At 47.8% G+C, this 22778-nt stretch overlaps 1 protein-coding gene and 1 pseudogene across 2 annotated transcripts; one reads left to right on the forward strand and one right to left on the reverse strand.

Moving 5' to 3' along the window:
- Nucleotides 1-3600: 3600 nt before the first annotated feature.
- On the forward strand, nt 3601-4993 carry LOC128562006 (poly(A) polymerase type 3-like; annotated as a pseudogene). The gene is made up of 3 exons (XR_008373361.1): nt 3601-3607; nt 4145-4316; nt 4387-4993. The product of XR_008373361.1 is annotated as a poly(A) polymerase type 3-like (transcript).
- Nucleotides 4994-15645: 10652 nt separating this feature from the next.
- Nucleotides 15646-22434, reverse strand: TRIM72 (tripartite motif containing 72). Its single transcript, XM_053555090.1, has 7 exons — nt 22272-22434; nt 21472-21868; nt 19682-19777; nt 19348-19578; nt 18865-18887; nt 17702-17820; nt 15646-16871 (listed from the first exon to the last, which is right to left on the reverse strand). Exons 2-7 carry the CDS (start codon nt 21859-21861, stop codon nt 16297-16299), a joined length of 1434 nt encoding a protein of 477 aa, XP_053411065.1. The 5' UTR covers nt 21862-21868; nt 22272-22434; the 3' UTR covers nt 15646-16296.
- Between the last annotated feature and the right edge of the window lie 344 nt (nt 22435-22778).

Below are 22778 nucleotides of genomic sequence, written 5' to 3' on the forward strand. Positions count from 1 at the left end.
GTGAGACTAGCCCACATCACAAAGTCCCAAAGCTGTAGATGTTGACACATATGTGGAGAGGAGGGAACACTTTTACACTGTTGGTGTGACTGCAAACTAATACAACCTCTATGGAAAGAGGTATGGAGAATCCTCAAAGAACTAAAAGTGAACCTTCCATTTGATCCTGTAATCTCATTACTAGACATCTACCCAGAAGAAAAAAAAATCATTTTACCACAAAGACATTTGCACCAGAATGTTTATTGCATCTCAATTCACAATTGCCGAGATGTGGAAGCAACCCAAGTGCCCATCAACCCATGAATGAATTAACAAACTGTGGTATATGTATACCATGGAATACTATTCAGCCATAAGACAAGGTGGAGACTTTACATATCTTGTGTTTACCTGGATGGAGTTGAAACACATTCTTCTTAGTAAAGTATCACAAGAATGGGGGGAAAGTATCCAATGTACTCAATATTAATATGAAACCAGTATATAAACAACTACAGGCCCACACAAAAGAAAAACACAAGTATAGTCTAGCAAGAGGGAGGGAAAAGGGGGGGAAGGAAAGAGGGTGATTGGCGGGATCTCACCCAATGTCCCTAATGTGAGGGTGTTCAGTGCATTCCTGGGTGAAGGGTTCAACTACAACTTAAACTTTACCTCAGAAATGAAAATGATGAACCTAAACATTTGTACCCTCATATCAATCTAAAATAAAAACAGAAAAGAAAGACATGTGTCCTCGAAGAAGGTATGTTGAAGCCCTAACACCCAAGATAAGATCCTTCTTACCTTTGGAAATAGGCTCTTCACAGATGCAATCAAGGTAAAATGAGGTCAGACTGGATTATATTTCAAATCCAGTGACTGGTGTCCTTATGAGAAGAAGAAAAATCTGGAAACAGGGGGAGAAGACCATGTAAGGGCAAGGGCAGAGATTGGAGTGATGTGTCTTCAAGTCAAGGGACACCAACATCTGCCCGGAGCCACCAAAAGCTGGTAGAAGCCTGGGACAGAGTCTTCCTCACGACCTCAGAAGGAACCAACCCTACTGACCTCTCAATCTTGGACTTCTGGTTTCCAGAAAAGTGAGACAATAAATTTCTGTTGTTCAAGCAAGCTACCAAGTTTGTGGTACTTTGTCACAACAAAGTACCCATAGCTAGAGTCCAGGGAAGAAACTGGCAAACCGCAGGGAAGTAGGTCTTCTACCAGGGGTGCTGATTACCATCAGCACTGCAGATTGGACTTCCTTCGCAGGTGGGACACCCTGGTGCTGGGCGGGGCCCTAAGGTGGTATAAATGAGGGAAAGGCCAGGGTTGAGAGAGCCAAGCAGCATCACTTCCTTTATTCACACTCAAAAAGATTGCCTGTGGAAATTATTTCATTATAATGCAAACTGTAATATGATCTGTTAAGACTTTTGTGCCATTTCTTTTTCAAATTCTGGACACACAGATCACGTTACAGTTTGCATTATAATGGCAAAGTTGTGTTCTTTAGATGATGACATTCTGTATTTGCCCAGGGGGCACATGGACATATAGGGATATTCTTCCCTTTTATAAAGCAATAAACTCTTCCCTAACTGTCTTGAAAACACACAGCTCCCTCTGTCTATGTTTGTTTCCCCCATTTTGGGATATAGGCATGACTCAGGAGAAACATCTGCCTGTTACAAGAAGATGGTGACATCACAAATGAAATCAATGATCTAAGTCAAAGAGACACCAGACACCAGGGGGTGGAGGGGACTTGTGCCCTCAACTTGATTCTACGCAATCAGGGTAGAATCTACCCATGATGATTGGAAGCCCCTTCTCACCAGGGTGTCTGAATTTTTAACTGATGGTAGAAATCCAGAATTTTTAGGTGAAATCATCAAAGTGTTAAATGTTGGCTCAATTTTTCTCTGTTCTATAACCTGTTTTACTGTCTTTTGTAAAACTGATGACTAGACAAAAGTTATTTTGTTGCCCCCTTCTTCCTGCTAGATGTAAGTGAAGTCTCTGAGAGTGTAAGTGTGCCTATTGTATAATTTTTACAGCTCTATCTCCAGGGCTTACATCTGGGTTTACAGGGTTTGCAGGTGCAGAGTAGCTGCCTAATAAGCACTGGCTGGATAAATGAGTGATCCAATCCCGGCTTCTCTTTGCATGAATGCAAGGATCTCATGCAACTTCTCTTTATGTGCAATTGTGTCGGGGCTGCACTTGATAAAGGAATCTAAAGATCAAACTTTTTTTTTTTTTTTTTTTTTAGATAGAGTCTCACTTTCTTGCTCCCAGTAGAGTTCTGTACCATCACAGCTCACAGCAACCTCAAACTCCTGGGCTTAAGTGAATCTCTTGCCTCAGCCTCCCAAGTAGCTGGGACTATAGGCATCTGCCACAACGCCCGGCTATTTTTAGAGATGGGATCTTGTTCTTGCTCAGGTTGGTCTCAAACTCCTGAACTCAAGCTGTTGCAGGAAGATGAGGCCCAACGGAGAGAAAGAGCACCCAAACACCACGTTTCCAAACACCATGTTTATAAGAGGAAGGGCCAGGAGTTTACGGCATAGAAGAATTCCAAATGGCCACGCTCCCTGACTGGCTTGGTCTTTCCCTTTTTATCAATAGTCAAAAAGTTCCAACCTATTCTCATTGGCCAGTTTCAATCAAGTGGGAGATGCTCTTCCAGCCCCTACAGAACTACAGGATTTCACAGAACTTGGAAATTTCCAAGTTCCAGGAAGTTACGTTTACTAATTCCCAAGAGCTGAGTCACCATGGAGAGGACCCTGCAGGTGTATCCTTGTGGTCTCCTTGAGAAGACCTGTTCTCCTAGACCTCACCCTTCTCAGGTATCCTCTCTCAAAGCAATCCACTGGTCTCAGCCTTCCGGAGTGCTGGAATTGCAGGCATGAACCACTGTGGGTGGCCCAAGGTCCAACGTTTTCACCCAGCCCAGTTACTGTGCACATGTATAAGGCCCAAGGAAAGGACAGAGCATTTTCGTGATCCAACCCAAAGAAGGGCAGAAATTTGTGCTTGCCTCCCACAGTTCTCACTTACCACCATCAGTCAGCAGGCTTTTAGGAGAGAATTGCGTATGTGGTTTATTTACAAATCCTTTCAAATCCTGAAGAAGAGACACTTAATACACAATGCACTTTGTCCTCACATGTCAATCAATGTCTCCTCAATGCAGAGAGCAGCACTATGGGGTCTAAGAGTGTAAGTGGATTGTGCTTGGATCCTTAAATCTTCATTTCATTTACCAAAAGCCACAGTGTTTGAAAAGTCATTTGCAATTGATGCTAGCCTATTGGAGGAGTCAGTGTGTAGAAAGACAGAGGAAAAACATAAAGTTCCTGAATGCAAACTTCATATTTACAGTCAGTAAATTCATAAATACATGGATGAACGGTGGAATTTGCACACACATTATCTAAGAAGAATTCGATTACAGGGGCAGGGAGGAAGGGAGGAGACGAGCACCTACACACAGGATTACAGAGTCAGAGAAAGCAGAGAGAAGTTCAGAGATACAGTAAAAGGGGGGAGAGAGGGAGAAAAAAAGGGAGGACAAAAGGGAAAGAAAGAGACTGAGTCAACGGCATGGCCTGTGTGGCTTCCTGTCCCTGCGCCGACTGACTCTCCCAGGATCATATCTAGTTAGCAGTTATCCCACACCCACTTCTCTGCCTTGGTGTGAACACAAGATGGTGGTGAGGATCCTCTGATCCCCCCTCCATCTTCAAGGGAACCACACATGGGAGATTTTGGAGATATTCAGAGTCATTTCAATCTGAAGCAATGTCACTGGACTGCCTTTAGGGCCAGGTGCTTGCACAACCTGCAAATCCACCACCCGTGTTGGTGCTTCATATCCCTCCAAACTTACAAGATGAAGAAGTCTCTGGTGCTGTCAAGGTGGAGGTGGGGGCGGGCTTCCTGGTGGATCCATCCCAGCACACCCAGAATCCCAGTTCACCCTGCACCTTCCACACAGACACCTAGATTTGTCTCAGTAGGCTCAAGGATAAATTCTTGGACAGCTGACTCACCATGAATGTGACAGACCCTCTCCCCTGTCTAGAAAGGCTAAGGAATATACACCACCCACTGCTGAGTTCCCTGTGAATTCTGCCTACTCCCAAAGACCAGCCTCTTCAAGGATGGCTGGCATGGGCCCTTCACCTGGGAGTTGAACTGCAGCGCAGGATTTTAATTTGGGGAAAATTAAATAACCTGATAAAAGAGTGGATTTGAGAAATAAGTGAAAGCAAGAATCTTCCTTGGGCGGCGCCTGTGGCTCAGTGAGTACGGCGCCAGTCCCATATGCCAGAGGCGGCGGGTTCAAACCCAGCCCCGGCCAAAAACCACAAAAAAAAAAAAAAAAAGAATCTTCCACAGTTGGAGGAAAAACGTTTAGGGATTAGGGGTCCATTCAAAAGGTACTGATATTGATGCGTTGTGTGTTGCCCAAGACATGGTGATCAAAGTGACTTTTTTACCTCATTCTATGATAAGTCGAAATTACAGGAAGAAGTAAAAGATTTCAGACTGTGGAAGAGGCATTGGTACCAGTTATCAAACTCTGTTTTGACAGAATAGAGATTGATATTTTGTTTGCAAGATTAGCATTACAGACTATTCCAGAAGATTTGGATCTATGAGATGATAGTCTACTTAAAAATTTAGATATAAGATGCATAAGAAGTCTTAATGGTTGCAGGGTAACCGATAAAATTTTACATCTAGTACCAAACATTGACAACTTCAGGTTAACTCTGAGAGCTATCAAACTATGGGCCAAATGCCACAACATCTATTCCAATATATTAGGTTTCCTTGGTGGTGTTTCCTGGGCTATGCTAGTAGCAAGAACTTGCCAGCTTTATCCAAATGCAATAGCATCAACTCTTGTACATAAATTTTTCTTGGTATTTTCTAAATGGTATATGTTTAGATTATATTAAAATAAAATTGATGGTAGACACTGAAAAAAGAAATATATATATACATGTATATATATATACATTCCGGGGAAAGAAAAAGAGAAAGAAAAACATAATAGATGAAGAAAAGTGTGGAAAAATCTTGCTCATTTTGGAAACCGGCTTAAAATCAACCCTTTCTCCATAAGGAGACTGAGACCCAGAGAGGAGAGATGACCTGTCTTACCTGAAACCTGGTAATCACCATGGACCCCTCCACCCACATGGCACCCTCCACTAGGTTGGAAACTTAACACAATGCCTCAGATCCTTCAGATAGTGTTTCCCAGCATCACTCATATTCTTAATTTTTGCCACAAGCCTTTTTCACATTTGTCACACCCACATTACCACCTATAGCAGTGATTTTTAACCCATGCACTGTGGCACACTGGTGTGCCGTGAGAGGACATTAGGTGTGCTGTGAAAATGTTTAAAGATCATTAATTAAATTATTTTCAAAAGAAGTTCAAAGCACAGTAAATATATTCTTTTTTAAACTCTTTTTTTTTTTTTTTTTTGAGAAAGAGTCTCCCTCACTATGTTGCCCTTGGTAGAGTGCTATGGCATCACAGCTCACAGCAACTTCCAACTCTTGGGCTTAAGCGATTCTCTTGCCTCAGCCTCCCAAGTAGCTGGGATTACAAGCACCCGCCACAATGCCCAGCTATTTTTGGTTGCAGTTGTCATTGTTTAGCAGGCCTGGACCAGGCTTGAATCCGCCACCCTAGGTGTATGTGGCTGGCTCCCTTACTCACTGAGCTATGGGCACTGGGCCCTCTTTTTTTAATCAACATAATTTAAGTGTGCCATGGAAATTTAACTATAGGTTCAAGTGTGCCATGAGATAAAAAAAAGGTTGAAAAACACTGACCTACAGGGCTGGGTGCAGTGGCTCCCACCTGTAATCCTAGCACTCTAGGAGGCTGAGTCAGGTGGATCACCTGAGCTGAGGAGTTCAAGACCAGCCTGAGCAAGTAGTGAGACTCTGAGCAACATAGTGAGACTCTGTCTTAAAAAAAAAAATAAAAATAGAAGCAAAGAAAGAAACAAGCCAGTATCACTTATGAATAAAAGGTAATGGTAAAAATAAATATATAGACATAAATTGTAAAAGAAAATAAAAATCTCAGGACCATCCACCCCAATTCCTTAAGCAAAAGGGAAAGTAAAGGCCTTGAGCATCTTTGAAGAACTAGGCCCTACAGGTCATTCTTTTTTTTTTTTTGAGACAGAGTCTCATTCTGTTGCCCTCAGTAGAGTGTTGTGGCATCACAGCTCACAGCAACCTCAAGCTCTTAGGCTTAAGTGATTCTCTTGCCTCAGCCTCCCAAGTAGCTGGGACTACAGGCGCCCACCACAACGCCCAGCTATTTTTTTGTTATTGTTGCAGTTGTTTTAGTTGGCCCAGGCCCAGGCCGAGTTTGAACCCGCTACCTTCACTGTATGTGGCTGGCGCTGTAACCACTGTGCTACAGGTGCTGAGTCATACTACAGGTTATTCTTAACAAAATTCTTTCCTGGCCTCCCATAAGCAAGGGTATGCAAATTGCAACTTTAGGTCTGCAGGCTACAGCTAGCTAGCTTCTAAAACAAAAGTCTGTTTGATTCCACACTAATAATGAATTAAAGTTTTTTTCCACAGGTACAGAACAGAGACAAGATAGGATCAGACATTCTTTTACCTACCCAGGGACATCTATATAATTGAGGCTTTCTTCACTCCCTTTTTCTCTTCTAACACTTATGTTATCGTATGTAAAATGTAGATTTTCCTGGGTCTCACAAGACTACAACCATTTTGTCTCACTATCCTCCCATCCACCACCTCCCCCACCCACCCACCTTTTTCTTTTTTTCCTCTTGGAATAGCCTATACTCCTTTAAGAACTGAAATTTCCACATTCCCCTTTGGGAAAACCACCACAAGTTTGCTGTTTGTGTTTTTCCCAGACACATCCTCAACTTTGGCTTAAACCTCCATTGATTGAGATCTTTACTTCAGTTACTTATTTTGGCTTCCACAAAACCACCATTAAATTGCTAGAAACTTTTACTTGCCAAAGGCTCTGATCCTCTGGTTTGCTCTTTGTCTCTTACAAAGATGAATGAGTGTCAGAGAGATGCTAAGGTTGTAAGAGTCTGAAACAGAGACCTTGTCCTGGACTGAATCAGCATGACCATGGGAGTGCTGAAGAGAGAAGAGTATTCTCATATGTGAGTCACTGGTGAATGCTAAGGCTGTATCCCAGTAACACCACCAACTTATCACAAGTAGGATGTCCCATCCACAGACAGAATTCACCTCCTCGCCTTGAGCTTTAAACTAGGTGAGTTAGACAGAATCAGCTTTGCCACCTCCTTCTTGTGCTGAGCATCAGTATCTTCAATGATTTGAAAGAAAAATAGCATCATAGTCCCTGGCTAACGTACTCTTGAGAGTGCAGTCCCATCAGACATCTCTCTCTCTAAGTCCTCATCCCCCCACCTCGTGGACACTCAGATAATACCTGGTCACTACCAAAAATAGAGAGGCTGCAGAGAACTATAAAGAAAACCTAAGCCACTGGAAATATTTTGGCATTTCTTTTGTCTTTTTATTTTGCAGAAAATTTTTTTTCTCATAATTGCAACTATGGTGGATTTATAGTTTGTTATGATAATTTGTTGTCACCTCTTAAATTGTGTTTCCTGTTTCGTTAGAAACTCTGACATTGTGAACTAGGTGTGGTGGCTCATGTCTGTAGTCTCAGCTACTCATGAGGCTGAGGTACAAGGATCCCTTAAGAGCCCAGGAGTTTGAGGCTGGAGCAAGTGTGATGGTGCCCCTGCACTCCAGCCTGGGCAACAGAGAAAGACCGTATCTCTAAAATAAATAAATAAATAAACAAACTGAAAAAGAAAGGTGTTTACACACTGAGAGCTGTTTCTATCCATTCATCCAGGCCTTGGGCAACTGAAGAGGTGGGGAAGGAGGCATTTCCACATTTCTTGGCTCTTCAGTCCTTTCCTAAAACACCCAGCTCTACCTTCATCTTGCTAAATTCTCGGTCTAGTTTTTACTCTGGGGCAAAAAACAGGAAAACGGTAGCAACACTGAGATCGGCTGTGATTACCTTCAACATTTTTTGTTCGGTTTTGGTTTGTTTTTTTTTTCTTTTGCAGCTTTTGGCCGGGGCTGGGTTTGAATCCGCCACCTCCCGTATATGGGGCTGGCCCCCTACTCCTTTGAGTCACAGGCGCCACCCTGCTTTCCCTGCTTTTGTTTGTTTTTTTAAGACAGGGTCTCACTCTGTTGCCCAGACTAGAGTGCTGTGACATCATAGCTGGCAGAAACCTCAAACTCCTGGGCTGAAGTGATCCTCTTGCCTCAACCTCCCGAGTAGCTGAAACTGCAAACACCTGCCACAAAGCCCAGCTATTTTTTTTTTTTTTGTAGAGACAGAGTCTCACATACCGCCCTCAGGTAGAGTGCCGTGGCATCACACAGCTCACAGCAACCTCTAACTCTTGAGCTTACGCGATTCTCTTGCCTCAGCCTCCCGAGCAGCTGGGACTACAGGCGCCTGCCACAACGCCCGGCTATTTTTTGTTGCAGTTTGGCCGGGGCTGGGTTTGAACCCGCCACCCTCGGCATATGGGGCCGGTGCCCTACTCACTGAGCCACAGGCGCCGCCCAAAGCCCAGCTATTTTTAGAGACCTGGTCTTACTCTTGCTCAGGCTGGTCTCAAATTCCTGAGCTCAGGCGATTCACCCATCTTGGCCTCCCAGAGTGCTAGGCGGTGGTATGAGCCACTGCACCCAGCCTACCTTCAACTTTTCTAACACTAGCCTCCCTTCTGAGGATCTCAGAGTATTGGCAAATGCTTCAGAATTCTCTCAGGATGGGAATTAAATAATGACGGTGTGCGGAAGAAAAGCCACACTTTGAAGAGGAACAGATTGGTCTCCAGGCCCAACACCTTCACTCAGTTGCCATTGGAAACTGCTGAGAGCCTTGGTTTTCTCCAATAAAATAGAGACATAATTCTGACCCTCCACTCAACCTCCAAGAGGTTCAGTTGAGATTTGTGGATGTGAAAGCACTCTGTAAAATCCTAAAGCACTACCAATTCCAATACCTTGGAATTGGGATGCTATGAGTTAGAGTTCAAGTTTTAAGCTCTAGTTAGAAATCTTTAGAGAATTTTCCTACCAGGTAAAGCAGTGGGGCTATTGATACAAAGAGCATGTTCTCAGAACTCAGAGTTCCTGTCCTCAGGGCAAGAGCTCCCAGTGCAGAGAGGAATTGTGTCATCATTCAGGCACTTTGAGAACACAAAAATGCCCTGTGTAGATGACACTGAGTCACGGCTTTTCAAACTTACCCCTCTATGTTATGAGGAAATTCCATCAACAGAGTTAAACAGCAAGCTGTCCGATTAGGAGGAAATACTTGCAACACATGTAAACAATAGAAAAAGAACAAGTATGCAGAGTATATAAAGAACCCCAATAACTCATTTTTTAAAAATGAGCAAGTAAGGGCGGCGCCTGTGGCTCAAGGAGTAGGGCACTGGTCCCATATGCCGGAGGTGGCAGGTTCAAACCCAGCCCCGGCCAAAAACCACAAAAAAAAAAAAATGAGCAAGTAATATGAGCAAGCAGCTTTTAGAAGAAGAAATAGAACTGGTTGGGAAATGCATGCAATGAGAAATGTATAAATTAAAATTTTAAAAAACAATGTGAGCCATTTATTTATTTATTTCCCATCACATTGGCAAAAAGAAAAAGGAATTTGAGTTTGATAATATTGAGTGCTGGAGAAGATTTAGGGAAACTATATTCTTACATAGTGCTATTAGAATGCAAATTAATAGAATTTTTATTTAAAGCAAAGGACAAAACATGATCAACACAAAGTTCTATCTTCTAAAGACAGCTGCAGACACACCTGTGGAGACTTCTTAGTGAGAGAGTAGGTCCCCCATCCTGCAAATTTCCACCTTCATCACCCACCTTGATGGAAAAGAAAGCTGTGGTGGTGGCGGGGCAAGCACTCTGGGAAGCCAAGGCAGGTGGATTGCTAGAGCTCAGGAGTTGGAGACCAGCCTGAACAAAAGCAAGACCCCCGTCTCTACTAAAAATAGAAAAACTGAGGCAAGAGGATCATTTGAGCCTGAGTTGGAGGTTGCTGTGAGCTATGATGCCACGGCACTCTACCCAGGGTGACAGCTTGAGACTCTGTCTCAAAAAAAAAAATTAAAAAATTTTAAGGGCAGGGCCTGTGGCTCAGTGAGTATGGCACTGGCCTCATATACCAAGGGTGGTGGGTTCTAACTCAGCCCCAGCCAAACTGCAACAAAAAAATAGCCAGGCATTATGGTAGGCACCTGTAGTCCCAGCTACTCCGGAGGCCAAGGCAAGAGATCCGCCTAAACCCTGGAGTTGGAGGTTGCTGTGAGCTGTGATGCCACAGCACTCTACCAAGGGTGATAAAGTGAGGCTCTGTCTCTAAAAAAAAAAAATTTAAAAAGCTGTGGTAGGGGGGCGCCTGTGGCTCAGTCGGTAAGGCGCCGGCCCCATATACCGAGGGTGGCGGGTTCAAACCCGGCTCCGGCTGAACTGCAAAAAAAAAAAAAAAAAAAGCTGTGGTAGGGCGGCGCCTGTGGCTCAGTCAGTAAGGCGCCGGCCCCATATACCGAGGGTGGCGGGTTCAAACCCAGCCCCGGCCAAACTGCAACCAAAAAATAGCCGGGCGTTGTGGCGGGCGCCTGTAGTCCCAGCTGCTTGGGAGGCTGAGGCAGGAGAATCGCTTAAGCCCAGGAGTTGGAGGTTGCTGTGAGCTGTGTGAGGCCACGGCACTCTACCGAGGGCCATAAAGTGAGACTCTGTCTCTACAAAAAAAAAAAAAAAAAGCTGTGGTAGTGGCTCGGCGCCCTTAGCACAGTGGTTACAGTGCCTGCCACATTCACCGAGGCTGACGGGTTTGAAACTGGCCCAAGCCAGCTAAACAACAATGACAACTGCAACAAAAAAATAGCCAGGTGGGCGGTGCCTATAGCTCAGTGGGTAAGGTGGTAAGGTGCCAGCCCTATATACTGAGGGTAGCAGGTTCAAACCCAGCCCCAGACAAAACTGGAACAAAAAAATAGCCGGGCATTGTGGTAGGTGCCCGTAGTCTCAGCTACTCAGGAGGCTGAGGCAAGAGAATCACCTAAGCTCAGGTGGAGGTTGCTATGAGCTGTGATGCCACAGCCCTCTACCAAGGGTGACAAAGTGAGACTCTGTCTCTACAAAAAAAAAATAGCTAGGCACTGTGGCGGGAGCCTGTAGTCACAGCTACAGGAGGCTGAGGCAAGAGAATCACTTGAGCCCAAGAGATTGAGGTTGCTGTAAGCTGTGACATTTCCGCACTCTAGAGAGAGTGACAGTGAGATTCTGTCTCAAAAAAAAAAAAAAAAAGCTGTGGTAGTTTCTCTTCTGTTCTGCTCCCATAGGGAGCGCCCTGTACCTCAAAGTAAGTGAAAGGAGTTGCTTCAAAAGAACCCTTTGCTGGGCAGTGCCTGTGGCTCAAGGAGTAGGGCACCGGCCCCATATACCAGGGGTAGCGGGTTCAAACCCAGCCCCAGCCAAAACTGCAAAAAAAAAAGAAACCTTCATAGAGACTGAAGGTGGATCTCCTGGGCTGCAGGAATGGGAAGACTCAGGTGAAGGCTTGTGAAAAGTTCTTGGTAGAATGAAGAATAACCCCAAGGGTTTGAAGATCACTGCTGGCTTCCAATGCGGAGGATTATGGAGGGGGGACAGGGATGGTTAGAAGCAGATGGCCAGATATGAAGAGAGATAAAAGTACATTCTTTGGCTGGGCAAGAATATATGAGACACCCCCTAGGCCAAATGAATGCCCACAAAAAAGAAGGCTCAAGGTGTTGTGATAGTCCTGCCCAAAACATCTGCCTGCCTTGACAAAGGGACCAAGCAGTGAGAGGCTGCAATGAATGCAACCCCTGCGGTAGAGGGGCCAGGGCAGGGGGTGAGGAGCTGTCACAAGAGTTTGACCAGAGAGCATCTACCTACACCATCTCTGAAGAACCCAACACCATGTCTCATAAGAGCACAAGACCAAGCTGCTCGGGAGGCTGAGGCAGGAGAATCGCAGAAGCCCAAGAGCTAGAGGTTGCTGTGAGTCCTGTGACATCATGGCACTCTACTGAAGGCAGTAAAGTGAGACTCTGTCTCTACAAAAAAAAAAAAAAAAAGCACAAGACCAGGTCCCAGATTCTAGCCGCACCAATCAAGTGTTGCTCTGCCCCTTTTCTCCTCTGATTAACCTTGGCCTTGAAGGAGCCAGCAGAGGAATGGATAGGGCTCTGAGAAGGAGGGTGGATTGAAAAGAGAGTGAAAGACAAGGTGCCTTTCCCTTCTCCACTTCAAGTCATTTTAAATCGGACATAATATTAGCTATATAGGACAAAAAAACTGTACAATCCTCCAAAATATGGCTGAAATCAGTGACAAAAGAAGGATAGTTTCTTTTTGTAATTCTCCATATCTAACCACTCTAAGGAACTGGTACCACTATTAAAATTTTAAAGGCACCAAATCTAGGACACAGAAACTCCACCAGTCCGTACCTAGAGAAATTCTTGCACTTGTAAACATGCAAGCATGTACAAGGATGTTAATTGCAGCATTGTTTATAGTCACAAAAACTAGAAACAAATGCCAATTAATTGGGAAATGATTAAATAAGCAATGGTATATCTATACAGTGGAGTACTATACAGCAATGAAAGAGGGTAAGATACACTATATGGTAACACAGGTCTCTTGACTGCATGGCTGAGTGAAAAAAGCATGTGGCAGAGGGATATGTAGAATAATATGACACATTCATGTGGAGTATGACATCATTTATGCAGAAAAATACAATATTATATCTTTTCTGAATATATATAGAGATATATAAAAACAGAAAATCCTAGAAAACTATTCAGTAAACTGACAACCAGGATTACTTTCGTTGAGGGAGGAAAAGCAATCAGGATTAGGGGATATAGTCAAAGAGAACTTCACCCTTATCTGTGAGATGTTAAGTGCAGGCACACCTCCTTTCATTGCCCTTTGCTTTACTGCACTTTGCAGATAGTGATTTTTTTACAAATTGGAGTTTTGCAGCAACCCTGACTTGAGCAAGTCTATGGCCTCCGTTTTTCTTTTCTTTTTTTTTTTTTTTTTTTTTTGAGACAGTCTCACTATGTCGCCCTCAGTAGAGTGCTGTAGCATCACAGCTCACAGCAACCTCAAACTCTTGGGCTTAAGCAATTCTCTTGCCTTAGCCTCCCAAATAGCTAGGACTACAAGGCGCCTGCCACAACGCCTGGCTATTTTTTTGTTGTAGTTGTCATTGTAGTTTAGCAGGCCTGGGCCGGGTTCAAACCCCCCAGCCCTGGTGTATGTGGCCGGCGTCCTAATCACTGAGCTATGGGTGCTCAGCCTGGCCTCCATTTTTCCAACAGCGTGTGTCTCTGTGTCACATTTTGGAAATTCTCACAATATTTCACACTTCTTATCATCATATATGTTATGGTGGTCTGTGACCAATGATCTTTGATGTTACTACTATAATTGTTTTGGGTGTGACAAACCATGCCCATAGAAGATGGTGAACTTAATTAATAAATGTGCATGGCCTGACTGCTCTACTGACCAACTGTTGCCCCATCTCCCTCCTTCCCCTTGGGGCTCCGTATTCCCTGAGATACAATATTGAAATTAGGCTATTTAGTAACCCTGCAATGGCTTCTAAGTGTTCAGGTGAAAGGAAGAGTCACACCTCTCTCACCTTTAATCAAAAGCTAGAAATAATTAAGCTTAGCGAGGAAGGTATGTCGAAAGCTGAGACAGGCTGAAAACCAGGTCTCTTGTGCCAGTTAGCCAAGTTGTGAATGCAAAGAAAAAGAGGAAAATAAAAATGCTTCTCTAGTGAACACATGAATAAGAAAGCAAAATGGCCTTTTTGCTGATATAGGGAATGTTTGAATGGTCTGGATAAATCAAAACAGCCACCACATGCCCTTAAGTCAATGCCTATTCAGAAAAAGGCCCTGACTCAGTTCCACCAAGCTGAGAGAGGTGAAAAAGCTGCAGAAGAAAAGTTTAAAGCTGACCAGGCACAGTGGCTCACGCCTGTAATCCCAGCACTTGGGAGGCCGAGGCAGGTGGATTCCCTGAGCTCACAGCTTCGAGGCTAGCCTGAGCCAGAGGGAGACCCCCATCTCTAAAAAATAGCCAGGTGTTGTGGTGGGTGCCTATAGTCCTAGCTATTTGGGATGCCGAGGCAAGAGGATCACTTGAACCCAAGAGTTTGAGGCTGCTGTGAGCTAAGACACCATGGCACTCTACCAAGGGCGACCAAGTGAGACTCTGTCTCAAAAGAAAAAAAAAGAAAAGTTTGAAGTTAACAGAGGTTGCTTCATGAGATTTAAGGAAAGAAACTGTCTCCATTACAAGGTGAGGCTAGGCATCGAGGCTCCTGCCTGTATGTAATCCTTGCACTTTGGGAGGCCAAGGCAGGAGGACTGCTTGAGGCCAAGAGTTTGAGACCAGCCTGAGCAAAAGCGGGACCCTCTCTACAAAAAATAGAAAGATTGATGCACATGTTTATGACCCAGCTACACAGAAGGCTGGGGCAGAAGGAGATCCCAGGAGTTTGAGGTTACAGTGAGCTATGATCAGGCCACTGCACTCCAGTCTGAGTGACAGAGCAAGACTCTGTCTCTAAAAATATATATAATAAAATAAAATTCAAAAAGAAAGATTACGTGGGTTAAGACTGAAGGCTAAGAGGGCAATTAAAAGACTCCTGCCTAACAGTACATCACTAGTCTCTTCATGCAGATTTAATAAGGAAGGAGTCAGAATATAATAGTTTTTATTAGTGGTATTGAATTTAACAACCCAATAATCCTTTTATTTTATAGTTTTATTGCCTAGCATGAAAGAGCTTCTAAAATTAATCCTCTCTTCAATCTCCCAAAGCCAGGGCCCAATCAACCTTCCTCTGAGAGACACACCCAGAGGTGCTCCCCTCCCCTGCCAGATCTTTAGGACTTTCTTTTTTTTTTTTTTTTATTGTTGGGGATTCATTGAGGGTACAATAAGCCAGTTACACTGATTGCAATTGTTAGGCAAAGTTCTTTAGGACTTTCTTACCCCACCCACAACTTTCTTTCACTCTCTTAATCCCATATCCACCATCTGCTCAGAAAACTCCCACACTGGAACCAGCTGCCAGGGATCCCCAGGCCCTTTCACCCACCAGCAGCAGCACACCCAGCCTGTGAAAGTGAAGGCTCCAGGCCACTATCTGTCCTTATAATAGAAGGAGAGCAGCCACCTACCTAAAATCCTTAAAGGCCTTGCCCTCCAAGGAAGAGGGGCTCTCACTCTGGGTCTCAGCTCAAGAAATAGGCCTTTGAGCTAAAACCAAAGAAGTTATTAACCAGCAAGTAATCAGGGAGGGGCCCATTCTGGGTGACCTAGTGAGGAGCCTTCCGTTCCCCACAAGCAGCAGGGCCCCGAATGGGGTTAGCATCAGACTCTTTCCCTTGGTTGGCAACTTGGGGCATCTTCTCAATGTTCAAGACACTCAGTAAACACATTCCAGAAGCAAAGGGAAATAAGTTGAGGGTTGGTTTATTCACCCAGCACACGTTCAGGCAGGTTTTTTGTTTTTTTCCCCTCTGGCAGTTCCATCTGTCAATGGAAGAATATATATTATCTGTGCCTCAATCTACCCTGAAAGTGACTAAACTGAAGGTCTGTGCTCTAGGTCAGCAGTTCTCCCAGTGTGATCTCCCAGCTGCATCTAAATCATCTGGGAATGTGTTAGAAATGAACATTTTTTACCTGTCAGTCCTACTGATTAGATTCAGCAAGGCAGAAAGGGCTCTTACTCTACACCGCTCTCAAGTTTCTCCTGCATCCTCCCCAAACCTGACTCCTTCCCTCCCACCCTCAACCTGTTTCTCCCTGGAACTCTTCCAAGCCTCCCAGTTCACGGACTCAGATTTTCTCACTGACCTGACTTCAGATCTCCCTTCCCCATCAGATCCTGTCCCCAATATCATCACAATGCTCCCTCAGAAGTCCCCTGTTCATGCCAAGCCCCCCACTTCTCAGAACTCTGCGCGACCCCTACCCCCATCCCCCTTGCCCTATCTTCAGCCCTGGCAACTCTCCCCCCACCCGTCCCCCTCCAAGCCTGACAAGGAGACCTAAGCCCCACGGGCAGGACCCAGCGCCCATCCCCAGCCCAGCATGACTGGCTCAGGCCTCCTCGGCATCAGGCCCCACGAGCAGCAGAGGCTGAGCGTTCTTGCCCTTATCGTGCCAGCACACGTCGAAAAAGGGGTACACCGGACCAGGCAGGCGCTCACGAAAGGCAAAGAGCAGCACTAGCGCGTCAGGGTCGCTGGCGTCGTAGAAAGAGAGCACTCCGTCGCCGAAGCTTAGGTAGAGGCCGATGCGTGACGGCCGCCTTTCCGGGGTGCGGAGTGCGCGCGGTTCCTTGGCCTCGACGTGCGCCTCCAGGGTCTTACCGTCGCGCAGGCCGAGCAGCCAGAGCCCCTGTGAGGGCACCGCGTGCAGCCGGCCGCGGCGGGAGGCCTCGGCCGCGATCACTCCAAGCGCCCAACGCGGCTTGTCGCCCACCTCCACCTCCCAGTAGTGCTCGCCTTGGGAGAGCAGCTGGTGCGCCACCACTGCCACTGCCTTGTCAAACTGGCGCGGGTCCTCTCCGGCCGGCGGCGCCTTCTGCTCCGAGCACTCCACGCGGCGGCCGGAGGCAGAAAGGACCAGGGTCGGGTGCGCTGAGCTCGGGTCCAAAGTCAGCTCCTCCAGCGCTGCCAGAGAGACAAGGGTCAGGCCCCTGTGTTTGTGTCTCCTTCAGCCTTCTCCCACCCAATTTCGGGGAGGTCAGTTTTCTTTTTTTTTCTCTAATCCTCCCAACATCTCTGGGAAGTGAGCTCCACATGCAGGCCAATCTGAGCTTCACTTTGCTCAATTGGAAAATGTGGCCCTGGAGTGCCTGCCCCCAGGGCTGCCAGGACCAAAGTGATATAAAGCATGTTACTCAACACCTGATGCCCAGAAAGGGCCCAAGGTCAGAAAGCTTAGTCTTCAGTCAGTCTTGACCCAGTTCCTGGACCTCAGAATAAAATGGGGGTCTCTCCATCCCCACCTCCCCTGAGGCTGTAAGGGCCACACCAGCCATGTGTGTCTGTCCTGGAGCTCTGTAACTATAGCACCTCAGTGAGTTCTAGTTCTTGGGAGAGGAGGCTGAGCCCTTGGGCTTCCCTAGCACAGGGCACCCACATCAGTGTCTGACCCAGGCCAGTTGAGGACTGAGCTCTGCAGATCCTCTGCCCCCAATTAGCGAGGATTATCATCTCCTCTGTCCAGAGAGAGCCAGAGACTGGCCAAGGATCACACAGGGAGGCAATGGCTCAAACCTAGTCCCTAGCCTCCCATGTTGCTAGAAGCAGCACTCTTGGGAGTTGGTCACCCACTCTAAACCCCATGCCTTCAAAGGTTCTCCTCCTAACATAGGTTAGGGAGCTGGGGATGGAAACCCCAAAAGTAAAGGGGTAATGGAATGACTTTCCCAGTTGGAATTGAGAGGCCTCCCTATGTGTGTTTACACACACAAACGCAGAGTCAGCCTTCCTAGTACCTGGCATCAGAGCCCGGAACATCTTCCTCCACACCTGGAATTTGAAGTCATCTGAGATAACAGGCAGTTGGATATCCAGACGGGCAGGCGGTGGTGACTCGGCCAGGATCTTCTGCAGCCTAGGAGTGGGGAATTATTGAGGGGTTTATATCTGTGAGAGGGAGGGCAAAAGGAAGTACCCTGAGGACAGGAGGTCAGGTGCTGGGGGGAAGGATTCCAGGATCTCTCCACATCACACCCCTACTTAAAACTCTTCTTTAGAGTTTCAATTTGGGAAAATGAAAAAGTTCTGGAGATGGGCGGTGCCTGTGGCTCAGTGATTAGGGCGCTGGCCCCATATCCAAGGGTGGCAGGTTCGAACCCAGCCCCAGCCAAACTGCAACAAAAAAATAGCCAGGCCTTGTGGCGGACGCCTGTAGTCCCAGCTACTCGGAAGGCCCAGGCAAGAGAATCGCCTAAACCCAAGAGCTGGAGGTTGCTGTGAGCTGTGATGCCATGACACTCTACCGAGGGCGACAAAATAAGACTCTGTCTCTAAAAAAAAGAAGAAAAGAAAGAAAAGAAAAAGTCCTGGAGATGGATGACAGTGTAATGGTCACACATGAATGTACTTAATGCCATTGTACTTAAAACATACAATTAAAAATGCTTTAAAGTGTCAACTTTGTGTTCTCTTATTTTACCACAAGATTTAAAAAAAAAAAAATCCTTCTGTTGGGATAAGCGTCAAGCCTCCCAGTTTGCCCCCATCTCCCATACCAGCAACCTTCTCTCCCACTTGTCAGCCTTCCCTGTTTTTTCTACCTACAATGCTCTTCTCCCAACTCTTTACCTAGCCAAATTCTATTCATTCCTCCAGGGCCCAAATGTCCACTCATCTGGGAAGCCTTCCCTGGCCAACCTTTTCCCTCCACAGCTACACCAAGCATATAATGAAGCCTGTGTCCCTGCCCATGTCTGTCTCACAGCACCAATCTAGGAGGTTCCTGGGGGTAAGGACCGGGTCCAGATCATTTCTGTGCACAAAAATGTGCTCAAGCAGAGAAATGGCTATGGACTGAATTGAGGGTATATGGGCACATTGTGAGTAGAGGGGAAATCAGCTGGTGTCCCTAGAAGACCAGGGCAAGTTGGGCAGAGGAGCAGGGCCAGGTTGATCTCACCTGCTGGTCACCAGGCAATATTTCTGGAGAAAGAAAAAAAGAGAATAGAGATGAGACAGATCGGGGTGGGGGGGCCTTGGAACTTCTGAAGATGGAGTAGACAACCAGAAATCCGAGTATGGGATCAGGAAAAATTAAAAAATCCAAAGGAATCCTAGAACTCAAGGCCACCCCTAGCCCTTTACCTTTATGTGGATTTAAAAAAAAGGTACCTTCTCCCCACGAAATTTAAAAAACTGTCCTAATAAATACACACACCTACAGTGTCTATGATAGGAATGATGCCCACCTAATACTGCATCTTTTTGCAGTGCCCAACCTAAACAACTACATAGCAGTCCTGAGACCCACCCCTCCTGGATGTGTGACCCCAGCTCCCCCCAGCCCACTCTAGGCATTAGGTTCACTGTCTGACAGTGGGTTGGGGTCTCTGGGACTTGAGCTGTGGCTGAGGGGTGGAAGGGTAGGTCATCTGGTGCTCACCATGAGGAATTCAGTCTGTGACTTGTCAGCTACCTCTTCCAACACCTTTTCCATCTGCCGCAGCTGCTCCAGATAAGAGTTTAGGCCCCCCAACTCCCGCCGCAAGGCAACCCCTGCCTCATTCCGCACGCGTTCTGCCTCACGATCCAAAGAGCCCTCCAGTGCAGCCAGAAACACCCGCATCTTGCCCAGCTGCTCCCCTATAGCCCCCCGGAACTGACGTACTGTCTCCTGTGGGAAGCAGGAGGAAGGTGACAAACAGGCAAAAGCACTTGGCTAGGGAGCTCCTGCCAGCACCCCCAGCCACCAGGCTGCACCACACTGAGCCCCTCACCTCCACCTCCACAAGCTGATGCTCCAGCACTGCCACGCTCTTCTCCTTGCGCATGCACGCCTCCTGCAGCTGCAGCTTCTGCTGAGGCAGTTGTGTCTGGGGGGCAGAGCATGGAGAAGGGGTGGAGATGCCACCCCCCAACCAACACTTCCCACCCTAAAGCTACCCTCTGTAGCTTGGCCTCAATGCCAGCTCCTCTTCTGCCCATCTTCCATCCTCAAACCCACCTGCATGCCTCCAGGCCCTGGCCAGTACTGCTCCTGAGCCTCTGTGCCTTCCCTGCCATTGTCCCTTTTGTTTACTTCTCCTGGCCATCCCCTCAGCAGTCAGGCCCCAGCATAGGTCTTTTTGAGGATAACAAACACAAATGTGGCTTGCTCTCCCCCACCAAACAGGCAGGTACAGAACTTGATACACAGCAGGTTTCAAGGGGTGAGTGGAGGATGTGTGAAAGAAGAAATGCAACCTCCTTCTATTTCTGGACTTCACCCCTTAAAAACAGAACACTAATCGCAGTCACCCTGATCCCTGCACACTCATGGGCTCTGGGGGCACAATGTTGGAAATCCTGATGTCATCAGCAGAGGTGAGCCTGGGCAGGGAGGGCTCCTGGGAAGAGGGGGTTCCTGCCCTGGGCGAGGAGATCACTGGGCTGGACCAAGCAAGACAGGAACGGTGGGGACTGTGAGGCTGGGTCTCTGGAGAAGTCTGAGCCTCGAAAGCCAACTAGAAGACGGTGGTCTCCCCCCTCTAGGAGTCTGGGGGCCAAGGAGAGGAGCAGCGCAACGCCAATAAAGCCCGCCCTGAACGCACCCCTCGCAGAAGACAACTGCAGCGTCTTCACGGTAGGAACTACAGACTCTTCCACGCCTCCAGACCCCGCCTCCTCCACCCGTACACCTGGCGTTTATTTACCTACAGCCCAATAAATACTTCATGAGAGATCCTACTGGGGCTATGTGGACAAATATCTAGCTGTAGGTACGTGCGTGTTATTTGTCACTTATGACATGCACTAGCCAGTATGTGCGAGCGTCTCCATTCGCCTACGTCTACGTGTCTTTGCTGGACGCCTATCGCGATTGCAAACCTTGGAGCACGCAAGATCTAGGCGTTTGGGACATCAGTTCTAACCAGAAAAACAGCCCGGACTGGGGTTTCGGTGGCACCTGGGCCTGAACAGAGAGAGGCATGCCTCTGCGTGCCTAGCCTTTCGCGCCTCCCTTTCCATCACGCCCCAGCTGGCGAACATCAGGCCCGCCCAAGTCCGGCAGCTTCGGTGGCACCTGGACCTAAGCTGAGCAGCTGTGCACAACCCGACCGCCCAGCGCCTGCCGGTGGCCATGTCCAGGACGACACGCCTCTAGTCTAACGCGGGCCTATGCAGCGCAGACGTGCCAGCTTAACCTGACCACCCAAACCCTGGAGCTCGAGTGAGCCACAGGTTCCGCCCCCGGATCGTCCGACTCCTCCCTATGGCTCCGACCCCGACATCTCTAGACGCTGTTTGGGGCGTGAGGACCGGAAGTGTAGGTTTTCGTAGCGCTACCCCGGCCAAGATCCTGCCAGGCGCGTTGGTTCTTCAAGGCTTCCCCCTTTGCCAGGCTCCACCTTCAACTCCTCAGAACCTCCCTCCCTGGCCAACTTGTCTTGCCCTGGTCTCCTGCAACGCCTGGTGCTGGTGAGGCTCTGAAGTTCAGAATCCAAGTTAGTGCGTTGACCTCCCGATTGCCCAGGCCCCGCCCCATCCAACATTTCCATCAGACCCCGACCCACGCCGGGTCTGGCACCTTAAGGCGCGCGTGGGCCTCGGCGGCCGGCAGCAGTCGGTGGCCACGGTGCGAACCAAGCGAGGCACACACACCGCACACTAGCACACGGTCCTGCTCACAGTAGATGCTCAACGGGTCTAGGTGCTCCTCGCAGTGGCCCTGCGGCACTTGCGCCAGCCCCTCCACCAGACGCGCCAGCTGTAGGTTGGTGCTGAGTGCCTGCGGCCGCGTGGGTGCCTGACAGCAGGGACAGGGCACAGTGCCATCCTCTGCTGGTCCCCCTGCCACGCGGCCAAGGCAGGCACGGCAGAAACTGTGGCCACACTCAGCCGTCACAGGCGCATTGAACAGCTGCAGACACAAGGGGCAGGACAATTCCTGGTGCAGGAGGCCGGGTGCAGCCGACATGACAGGCCTGGATGGAGGAGGAGTCATTCAGGGAGGCCCAGTGATGCCACCCTAGCTCCGACCTCTAAAGCCCTCACATCTCATAGTGAATGGGACCCTGCTTTTGGCTAAGGCAGAAGGGAAATTCAGACTCAGGCCCAAAGGCAGCCTCAACTGCAATTCTTAGCCCCAGCCCCCCAAATATGCCCTACCCGACCCTTGTCAACTTCAGTCCCTAAACACAAGCTCGAATTCTAAAGGCAGTCTCACTTGCTGTGCTTCCCCATTTTAGCCCCAGGCTTCACCCTCTGACCCAGGCCTTGGCCTCAGTCCCGGCCCTCCTAGAGCCCCCATCCCCACCCCTCCTCTCACCCACCTCTCCAGGATTCCCAACACACTCTCTCCCAAAGCTCCAGGCCCATAGGACTCACAAGTCTGATTGGAGATCTTAAGCCGAAAGAGACTTCCAGGAGGACCAGTCAGGGATGTAGAGGGGTCAGAGCTGTGTCCAAAGACACACAACAGGCAAGCAGCAACCTCAGAGGAAAGACAGGGGACTCAGGGGCAGCTGGCAGTGGACACCACATGTGATGGGCACAGAGTGAGCAGTGGACAGACCCTCCCAGGCTGAGCCATGCCTCAGGGCTATATTTAGCTGCCCTGCCCGTCCCCTCCAATCACTTCTGGAAACTGTTCTAAAAGTGAGAACTGAGTAGTCAGCAGGCAGGCATCACATGTCAGGGCCACCTGTCCTGGCCCTTCTACTGTCCTCACCCCTACCCAGCCTGGAGCAAGAGCTCAAAGCCAGCAGGGAGACAGGGCCTCTCACAGCACAGAAAAGACAGAAAATTGGGAAGGGGACAATCTTACCTTTCTCCTCCACCTCCACACTCTCAGACTTCCTCTTTGTCTGTGGTCTTCCTAACTTGTCACCCACT

The sequence above is a fragment of the Nycticebus coucang genome, chromosome 12 (assembly GCF_027406575.1).
Source record: "Nycticebus coucang isolate mNycCou1 chromosome 12, mNycCou1.pri, whole genome shotgun sequence".
NCBI lineage: Eukaryota > Metazoa > Chordata > Mammalia > Primates > Lorisidae > Nycticebus > Nycticebus coucang.